Source organism: Neofelis nebulosa, chromosome 14, assembly GCF_028018385.1.
Source record: "Neofelis nebulosa isolate mNeoNeb1 chromosome 14, mNeoNeb1.pri, whole genome shotgun sequence".
In the NCBI taxonomy this organism is placed as follows: Eukaryota; Metazoa; Chordata; class Mammalia; order Carnivora; family Felidae; genus Neofelis; species Neofelis nebulosa.
The window spans coordinates 82,552,626-82,562,962 of NC_080795.1; the positions used below are offsets into that span (position 1 = coordinate 82,552,626).

A 10,337-nucleotide genomic window follows, 5' to 3' on the forward strand; every position below is an offset into this window, starting at 1 on the left:
CTCTGGCCCCTGCTCCCCAAAGCAGAAGCGCCCACGCCAGATGACCAACACCCAGGACCATCCCAGCTTCTGCGGGGTCAGTCAGTAGCCTACGTGGGGGGACGCACCTGCTGGGCCCTGTCTCCAGGAGACCAGGTCTCCAGAGGGAAGGCGGCAAACCTTTCCCGTCACCTGCAGCAGCATCGACATCCCTTTCCTGACACCCCGAAACAAAACTGAAACCTGATTCTAATGACCCCGTGGGACATGCCGGCTGTGTAAGCGCCGCGTCCACTCAAGACGTGGGGGAAGATTCCCCCTTGAACTGTGAAGGGACGTGTTGGGGGCCTCTAATGGCACAAGCCACAGGACGGAAGCCCCAGGCCTGGAGAGACCCCTGGGACGCCCCTTGTGCCTTCCTCCCCAGGCCGGCAGCAGTCCTTACCAAGGCCAGGCTGACAACAGAGGCAGTGGTGAGAGGTGAGGAGCGTGTGCTCAAGAGGCAAGGCATTGTGACATCACCCACTGTCCCTGAGGGGACTGCAGGCCAATCAGGCAGGGCTTGTCCGCCCTTCAAACTTTCTGGCAACGAGCCCCCAGCAGACCCTCAGCAGAGGAGCCCAGGGCTCGGTTGGTTCAGCCCCTTGAGCTCCACTAGGCTGACGCCCCACTGGGTAAGTCCTGTTGGAACCTACTGGCCTAAAGGCTGTCCTTGTCTCCTGACATCAGATCAGGCCCTGCTCAGAGCTCTGGGGGCCACACCTGGGGGGAGGCGGGGAGAGACTGCTTCTGAAGATTTCTCAAGAACAAGGGGTGTGGCCTGTGGCAGGGGGTGTCCCCGGTGTCCTCTGCCCAGAGGGGAGGGCCAGCACGCCAGCCCCGGCCTGCTCGGGGAGTGCCCCCCACCACAGGCACAACCTGGCTCAACCCAGGGATGCACTGAGACACCCACGCGCTGCCCTGCCTGGCAGGTTCAAAGCCCAACGACAGCAAAGCCAACTCCTTTGTGTTGCAGACAAGGAAAGTAAGGCCTGGCGGCCTGGCCAAGCCGGGCCCTGCACAGGCGCCGGGATGCCTCGTACGCTGTGGGCCAGGGGCTCCCTGGCTGAGGTGAAGGGAACACCGGGCACGGGACAGGTGGGTACTTACTTTCCCTCTGGTCTCCTGGGATGGCATGAAGAGAAAGCAGCAAGGTTAGAGGCAGTCAGGGCAGCACAGCGGCTGGAAGGTCTTTGCAGAAGGTGCTTGGAAAGGTGGCATGAGGTTTGGCCGAGCAAACTGAAGATGAGCACCGAAGACCCACCACCCAAATCCCCTAAGGCGACCAAGCCCACCCACTCGGGACAGCACCCCTCCCCCCCCCCCCGCACCACAAAATGAGCAGTTCCTATGGTTCGCACTAGCTGGACTGGGCAAGCCCATCTGAGCACCGCTCCCACCCGCTCCACACTCCAGCACAAGCCCTCTGGGGGGAGAGGAGCCAGCACTCAGTGCCCCCACTGCCACGTGCAGCTGTCGACGGGATCCCTACCTGGCCCCGCTGTCGTGCTGCCCTAAGTCCAGGGCTGCCGGACAAGGTACGAGACAACCAGGACCATCCATGGGGCCCAGCAGCCCTGGAGCCCACGCTGGGGCAGGGAGCCGCCACCGCTCCACACGTGAACAAAGACACAAAGCCCCCACGGTGTTCACAAAAGGACAGGGCTTTCAGTCCCTTCACAGATGGGAAAACGGGCCAGAAACACTAAGTGCCCCGCCCCAACTCCGACAGAGGTAGCAGTCCAGGAGCCGAGGAAGCCACACGCAGACGAAGCCATCTCTGAGAAAGCCTGCAGGGCACGGCGGACAGCCCTGCCCGCCCTGCACCGGGAGCCCCCCCAGCTGCTCACTCACCGGAACCCAGAGATCTGCCAGCCAGGCCCCTTGGCCCCCGCGTCTGCCCCAAGTCACTGACAGGGACGTCCAAGGTGCCCGCGGGTGCGGCAGACACAAGGACACTGGCGCGAGGACAGGGAGCTGCCCCCCCAGGAGCACACAGCAGGCCCTGGGCAGCCGACCTGCACACATGGCGGTGAGCCGCCCTGCTGGCAGTGAAGCCGGTGTGGTGACAGGCCAACAGCACTCCGGGGACACTTGCTGCAGGACCAGGCAGCCGGGTTCTCCTGCCCCCGGCCTCTCCATCTCCCAGGACAGGCGGCAGAGTGCCCCCCACCTTTACTGCCTCAATCTCCCCGCTCTCCGAGCGCTCCACGTCCCACGAGGACCTGCTGAACTGAAAACCCCTCTCTCTGGTAGAAAAGCAAATCTGAGTTTAAATGATCCCCGTTGAGAACACGAACATCCGAGCCTCCAGCCAGAGTGGGGACCCTCCTCTCTCTCCCGTGCTCTCTCCACACACACAGCATTGGCTCCATAACAGGGATGCATGAGGAACAAGGCCCCAGAACAGCAAAGCGAAGACCCGGGAGGAGGGGGCCCCAGGTGTCCCTGCCTGCTGCCATCATCTACTTGCTTGCTCACTGCAGGGCCCAGCTGGGCTGCCCGTGACCAAGACTTAGCCCCCGCGCCTCAGGCAGGCTGAGACCTCGCCCACGGGAGGGGGTACTCAGGGGCCATGCCCCACCTAGCCACCAGGGACCGTGGTGAGGTGAGCCATGTAGGAGAGCTGCTCCTGGCCACAGACGACCCCTCCCCTGCAACCGGTCCCAGCACCCCCGTGGAGACGTGCTCCAAAGCACGTGAGCTGGGAGGGCAGGTCTTACAGCGGCCCTGGCAGCAGCCCCCACAGCACACCCCTGGCTGGACGGCCTGGACGGAAGTCGAGGATGTGGCCCCCGGCACTGTGCCCACAAGGTGCCAGGGCCTGTAAGTCTCTTGGGGCCTAGCGGAATGGGGTAGGTTTCTGGGAGGAACTGGCCCCTCACCAGACTCTGCCCTCCAACAATACCTTCCCCTGGACACCACCCCGTCACAGCCACACCCCCGGACCAGCCCCCCAGTTGTCCACCCAGAGGGCAAAGGTCTGCGCCCCTTCCAGGGGAAGGGGGAACCCACAGAGGTGAATGGGGGGCGGGGTCTGCAGGCCAGCTCCGTCTTCCTCACGACAAAGCCTGCCGTACCTGCGATGTCTGAGAGCGCTGTGACGCCTGGAACCGTGAGTCACGGGGGGAAGGCACACAGAGGGGTAAATTTACCCAACGGCGCGTCTCCACGTGCATGGGGTGATGCCACCTGACTCTTGCAGGGGGCACTCCACAGCCCCACATGCTTCCCAACCTGACTCCTGATGTCAGCCCCGCTTAGAAGTACCGGCTTGTCCTGGCAGCAGAAAGGGGGCCCCAAGCCCTCAGATTCCAGGCTCACACCACAGCTACCTAGGTCACCCCGGGGCAGGCTCAACGATGTCCGCGCCTCAGATGCCACAGCCTACCAGATTGGTCTAACCTAACCAGCCGGGCCTATGCCCCCTTCCCTCGGGGTGACCCCAAGGACTGCACGTGCTTCCTCAACCCTTCTGTGCACACGGGCCTCACACAGCTGGAGGACTGAGCGGAGAAGGGAGGCCCCCGAGTCAGGGAGGGGAAGAGCCCGGGATCCGTGTCTCCCTCCATCGCCTGCACGGAGCTTCAATGCCATGCTGCCACCTGCTTTGACCACATACATGTCACCTTAAAATACTGGTGCGGGGCGGAGGCTCAACAAATACGCTTGCCAGCATTTCCTGCCTGCGGAACCCCAAAATACGACACCAACGCACAACTTGCTGGAGGTATTTTTCTGGTCAATCTTCAAACGCGCGCACACACGTCCCTGCAAGGACACTTCTTTCACAGAAACGCTGCTCAAGCACATTTGCCCACTTGTGCCGAACCCTGGCAGCCTCACCCTGCTCCGCAGGGGCAAAGCTGAGGGGGAGGGGGTGGCCCTGCACCAGGATCCTCCAGAGGGCAGTTGTCTCTGGCCGGTAAAAGTCCTCTTCCCAGGACTGGCATGAGGCCCAGAACACTGACTGCCCCCATAGAGGTGACGGAAAAAGCCTGCTCCTCAGCTCGGGTGCCAGTCACTCAGCAAGATGACACTTTCTTGGGACTCCCTGTTCACAGGGCAGGGCACAGGAACGCTCGAATCCCATGTGAGCCAGCTCACTGGCGGCTCAGCCAGGCTCAGGGTACCCAGAGAAGGCTGGGGTGTCAGAGCTGCCCATGCAGAAGCGTCCTGAGAGTGTCCCTCCCCGCCCCCGGGCCAAGCCTGAGCCCTCAGAGAAGATACACGGCAGAGTCAATTTGAAGAGGTGTTCCCCTTCTGGCAGGGATCACCCCAAAGCTTAGCCGGACAAATATTTGTCTTGTTGAAGGGTGGCCCTTCATTCACGCAAGCCTCCACACCACTCCACTCCTTTGGCCCCCTTCTTCCTTCCAATCACGGTGCCCATTTCTCGGGAAGACGTCACCCACCCCTACAGAGACCGGCTTCAACGTCGCCTCCTGCCGGGACCCTTATCCAAGTCAGGACTCCCGAGCACTCCGAGAACCCTAAAGATTTCTTCTGAGTCACTCAACAGTCACTCAGCAGTCACTCCCTTATTCTTTCCCGCGCTCACGAACCCTCAAGGCTCCGCGAGGGCTGGGCCCGAGCCTGTCCCGCTGGCCCAGAACCGGCGTGCAGCAGGTGCTTAACAGACGCGTGCCCGACAAAAGAAGGGCTACAGGACCGGGACCAACCGAGACCGAGGGGCCCACGCGGTCCCCGGCCTCCCGGCCGCCACCTTCCCGCCGGGACCGCAGTCGGGGGTCCCGCCGGCCACGTGGCCCGCGCGCCCCGCCCCCCTGCGCCCGCCCCTAGCGCCGCGCTCGTCCCACCGTCCCTACGCCGGCACCCCGGCCGCACTAACGCCCCGGCCCGGGCGCCCGCCCCGCCCCCGCCCCGGCCCCTCCGCGGCGCGTGCCGCTCCTGCGGGCGCGGGCTGCGGTACTCACGCCAGCCAAGGACGCGGCGACCAAGAAGGAGGGCTCGTGGCGTGCGACGGTGGAGGAAAGGGAGAGTCGCCCCGGCCGCGCACGGGAAATGAAGCAGAGGGATGCACCACGCGCCGCGGCAGGGGAAGCGGCTTCCGCGCACGTCCCGCCTGGCCGTCACAGCCCTCCGCGCGACGCAACGCTCCCCGCGGCTGCAAAGACAGAAGCCAGTGGGAGTCACCACGGGGCTCGCAGTTTCCCAGAGAAGCTGGAGCTAGCAGCCGCGAACAGGACGGCAGCTCGTTCGCACCCCTGCGCTACCGGTGCAGTGGGCTCGCCGGGGTGGGGCGGGGCTGCTGAGCCGGCACGCGCCGGACGGCGCGCGGCGCGGCGCGGGGCGGGGCTGGGCGACGCACGGGGCGGGGCTGGGTGGCCGGGCCAGCGCGCCTGCGCCCCCGGAGCTGGCGAGACAAAGGGGAGGGCCCGGCCGGCCCCGCCCCCAGCGCCCCGCCCCGCGCGGCCGGCCGGGCCGGCGTGTGGCCCCCGCGCCCCCGCCTCCGCTGCCGCCGCAGCCGCCATGTACCCCGCGGGCCCCCCGACCGGCCCAGCCCCGCGCCGCGGCCGCCATCCCCTGCCCGGGCGCCCGGCGCAGCCGCCGCGGCTCACCGCACCCACCCCGGCTCCCGCCGTGAGGCCGCCGCCCCCCGCGCCCGGGCCGCGGCCCCGCGTGGCCGTGAAGATGGCCTTCCGCAAGGCCTACTCCATCAAGGACAAGCTCCAGGCCATCGAGCGCGTCAAGGGCGGCGAGCGGCAGGCCAGCGTGTGCCGAGACTTCGGCGTGCCGGGCGGCACGCTGCGCGGCTGGCTCAAGGACGAGCCCAAGCTGCGCTGGTTCCTGGAGCAGCTGGGCGGAGAGGTGGGCACGCAGCGCAAGAAGATGCGGCTGGCCAACGAGGAGGAGATCGACCGCGCCGTCTACTCGTGGTTCCTGGCGCTGCGCCAGCACGGCGTGCCGCTGTCAGGGCCGCTCATCCAGGCTCAGGCCGAGGCCTTCGCGCGCCAGATCTACGGGCCCGAGTGCACCTTCAAGGCCAGCCACGGCTGGTTCTGGCGCTGGCAGAAGCGCCACGGCATCTCCAGCCAGCGCATCTATGGCGAGGCCGAGCCTCTGGCCGCGGGCCCCGCGCCCGGCCCGCCCGTCAAGCAGGAGCCCGCGCAGCCCCCCGGCTCCAGCTCTGGCCCCCTGCCCGAGCGGGCCCCGGCCCCGCCGCCCCCCGCCGAGGGCGGCTACGGAGACGAACAGATCTACAACGCGAACGTCACTGGCCTCTACTGGAAGCTGCTTCCGGAGCAGGCCGCGCCCCTGGGCGCGGGAGACCCCGGCGCGGGGGGCTGCGGCCGCCGCTGGCGGGGCGACCGGGTGACAGTGCTGCTGGCCGCCAACCTGACCGGCAGCCACAAGCTGAAGCCGCTGGTCATCGGGCAGCTGCCAGACCCGCCCAGCCTGCGCCACCACAACCAGGACAAGTTCCCAGCCTCCTACCGCTACAGCCCGGATGCCTGGCTCAGTCGCCCACTGCTGCGGGGCTGGTTCTTCGAGGAGTTCGTCCCTGGCGTGAGGCGCTACCTGCGCCGCAGCTGCCTGCAGCAGAGGGCTGTGCTGCTGGTGGCCCACCCGCCCTGCCCAAGCCCGGCCGCCAGGACGCCCGCCCTGGAGGAGAATGAGGAGGCCCTCAGGCGGTGTCGGCCTGAGCCCCTCAGCTCCGCAGAAGAGCTGCAGACCCCGGATGGTGCCGTGCGGGTGCTGTTCCTGTCCAAGGGCAGCAGCCGGGCACACATCCCTGCTCCCCTGGAGCAGGGAGTGGTGGCCGCCTTCAAGCAGCTGTACAAGCGGGAGCTGTTGAGGCTAGCTGTGTCTTGTGCGGGGGGCTCCCCGTTGGACTTTATGCGCAGCTTCATGCTCAAGGACATGTTGTACCTGGCCGGCCTCTCCTGGGACCTGGTGCAGGCTGGCAGCATTGAGCGGTGCTGGCTTCTCGGCTTGCGGGCGGCCTTCGAGCCTCGGCCCAGCGAGGAGTGTGTTGGGCAGCCAGCGGGCCAGGCCGAGGAGGCCGCGGAGCACAGCCGGGTGCTCAGCGACCTCACGCACCTGGCGGCCTTGGCCTACAAGCGCCTGGCGCCCGAGGAAGTGGCCAAGTGGCTGCATCTGGACGATGACGGGGGGCTGCCGGACAGCTGCAGAGAGGAGGCAGGCCCTGGCCGGCCCCCGGTGCTGGCCCCTGCTGCCCCTCCACCCCCCGCCAGCCTACCCTCTGTCATGGGGGGTGGAGAGGAGGAGGAGGAGGCCGCGGTGCCCACTGCTGGGGAGGCGGTGCGGGGACTAGAGACAGCTCTTCGGTGGCTGGAGAACCAGGACCCCCGGGAGGTGGGGCCACCGAAGCTGGTGCAGCTGCGCTCACTGATCAGCATGGCCCGGAGGCTGGGAGGCATTGGTCCTTCTCCCGCAGTCCCCGAGGACGGGGTGTGACCAAGCCAGCCCAAGTGGCCCCCCAGTGGCTGTTCTCCTGCTGCACTTGGAGGGAGGGGACACACAGTCTTTCCATCTCCTCTCCTCCCCTCCCCAGAGGTGGCCCACCCTATGGCTCAGGGGGTTCCAGGGACCCCAGCACGGGCTGGCTTGGAGGGGCTCTGTTGGTGAAGGGTCGTTCTGCTCACTGGTCCCCCATCTCCTGAGGGGGGAGCTAGAAGAGAGGCCTCGGGCTCATACACCTCCCTGGGCAAGCACACTCGTGGGGTCTGTGGTTCTAGCCAGGGTCCTTGCCGCACACACGACACCACGCACTTAACAGGGCAGCTGTCGGCGTTCCCGCCCCGGCCTTTGAGAGCTGAGATCTTCAGCCCTGTGCCTGTCTGTACCCCTGGCCCTCCTCCCCAGGGGCCCGTCACGTGCCCTGGACGAGGGTCCAGCACTCCTGTCAGTCTGGAGCCCTGGTGCTTTGTGGCTCCCGTGCTACAGCCATGTGATCGTCTCCATGGGGAAGCACCCCACTCAGTTTTGGTGTTTAGCACATTGTCCATTTTTACAGACACCCCTCATGGGAGCCAGGGTGGCGTCTCACCCCCCCCCCCCCCCCCCCCCCCAGCCTGGGGCCGGCCTTGGAGGTTGGCTGTGTCGGCTGGGAAGGGAGGATGGTGCCCGGCACTCGGGGGACCGGACGTTCCGGGTGCAACAGGGAGTGTAGATTTCTGTTCCACTGGGATTGTTAGTTTTCCTTAGGAAGATTCCATTCCAAAATCACACCTATTCTGTGGGGTTGGCAGCCTTCTAGCCTTTCTGGGCCCTGGTGATTTGACCAATGGCTGAATGAGCTCCCCAGACCAGCCACAGCCCACTCGGTCCAGCCCCAGGGCCCAGAGCCACGCCACCACCTCGGCACTGGCCTGCGGCACTGACAGCCACACCAGGACAATCCCACAGTGCCTTAGTGCCCTCCAAGGCTTTTCCATCACTCCAGCACTGCCAGGGGCGTGACGAAGGAGCGGCTTCCCACAGCCCCAGGAATTGGGCTTCCGAGTGGCCCAGCTGGAGAGAGGGAGGCAAGTGTTGGTGTGTCACTGCCCCGCTCTGGGCTCAGTCTTGCGGGTGGTCTGGGACCCGGAGGCGCCCAGGGCCTTCAGGGACTGTCTGGGGAGCTGCTGCCCAGAGCTCTCGTGGAGGGCGGGGGCTGGGTCTGCGGTCCACACCCCCACCGCCCCGCGTGCTGGCTGGACACTGTGGAGGCTGTACACAGGCAGTGTGCTGGTGGGAGGGAGGGGCAATGCACTGGTGAGGGAGCCCCCGGAGCAGCTCCCCAAGTCTGAGAACATAAACTGCTCCTTGGAGCTGTCCTCAGTCGAGGTGTGTGCGTGTTACATACGTGGGTCTCAAATCCGAGAGCTGAGGGGAGAAGTGGAGAATTTGGAAGCTTGACCAGGCAGGGGCCCAGCTGGCACCTCTGCTCGCTCATCTCAAGCCTGCACCCCTAGAGGAGCCGGTGGCCGGCTGTGGCTGGCCCTGGGACTCTAACCCAAGCAGCTGGCACAGAGCTTCAGGAAGCCTTCCTTCCACCACCTGATGGCAGCTCAGGGACGTAGGGCTGGGAGCCCGTGGGCGCTAGGAGGGGTGCACCTGGGGCTCCAAGAGTGTCTTCAGGAGAACGGCTGAATACTCAAAGCAGCAAAGGTTGTTACTCTTAGGAAGAGGCTGTTGGGCCTGACTGGGGTGTCCGGAGGGCATGGCAGTGGGCTGCAGAAGGGGGCACTGGGAAGTGGGTGTGTGGGCTCCTATTAAAACCACGCTTAACTTGTGTTTTGGGGAGAGTTGCCCATCCGAGACGCACGGCCTTGCCCAAGGGGGCTACGTGCTTGGGAAGCGACCCCCACACATGGAGTGGACTGCAGGTGCAACGTCACCATGTGGGGAGGGGAACGGAGCGCCCGTGAGCTGAGGGGACCAGGGACCCCCCAGCCCACGCCTCCACCCAGTGTAGGTCAGGATTGCTATGTGGAGCCCTAGGATGGGCGCTGGGCACTGCTTGTCCCCAGATAGGGGTGTCCCCTGGTGAGGCTCATCTCCAGAGGCGTGTCCTCGAGGGGACCGTGGGCTTATGGGGTGCACGCAGTTGAGCCTTTTCACACCCATCCTTGCCGGAGGTGTTCACCCAGTCAGCCCAATGCGCTTTATAATAAAAGTTCGTGTCAACTTCATATGCACCCCTGTTCTAAAGTCTTCTTTTAATATATTTTTTTGAATTTGGGGTATATTTTATTTTTTTAAGTAACCTCTACATGAAACACGGGGGCTGAACTCCTAACCCCAAGAAACAAGAGTTTCATTCTGTAGGACTGAGCCAGCCAGGTACCTGTAAAGTCTTATTTTTATAATTTTCAATCCGATACTTAGATCTAGAACACCTCATGATTCAAAAAAGTGAGGAAGACAAAAAAACTGATGAAAGGAGAGACTAGACCCACCAGTCTCTTGAAAACCTAACTTTAGCCTTGTGGTATAAGTGGGCTTGGCCAGCCAATGATCAGGCTGCCGCCCCGGCCCCCAAAGCCACTCTCATTCCCGTCCTGTCCAGGGCCACCGCCATCTGGGGCGAGGCTGCCCCGCCAGCCAGGCTGGGGGCTCAGGGAGACGCCTCTCGTTCGGCGAGTGGCCTGCTCGTGGCAGGGCTGGTCACAGGTTCGTCCCCTGCCCCGCGAGCCAACCCGCCCAGGTGCTCGGGGGCCGCGTGGGGAGATGCACTGCTGGAGCCCGCCGACACACCGGAGGGTGAGGCTGGGGTGTCGGGAAGCCGGCGACTCGGCCCGAACAGAGTTCTCCGGTGATGGTGACGTACAGCCAGGGCGGGTCGCCTC

At 65.3% G+C, this 10,337-nt stretch overlaps 2 protein-coding genes across 2 annotated transcripts in view; one reads left to right on the top strand and one right to left on the bottom strand.

Annotated features, from left to right (window-relative positions):
* EEF1D (eukaryotic translation elongation factor 1 delta) overlaps positions 1-5,073 on the bottom strand; it is a 14,027-nt gene extending 8,954 nt beyond the window's left edge. Inside the window, exon 1 of the mRNA XM_058699304.1 lies at positions 4,956-5,073. The gene's annotated coding sequence lies outside the window, so the exon portion shown is untranslated. The remainder of the gene's footprint in view (positions 1-4,955) is intronic.
* TIGD5 (tigger transposable element derived 5) lies at positions 5,044-9,680 on the top strand. The gene has a single exon (XM_058699297.1). The coding sequence runs from the start codon at positions 5,044-5,046 to the stop codon at positions 7,459-7,461; it is 2,418 nt and encodes an 805-aa protein (XP_058555280.1). The 3' UTR covers positions 7,462-9,680.
* The last annotated feature ends 657 nt before the right edge of the window (positions 9,681-10,337 follow it).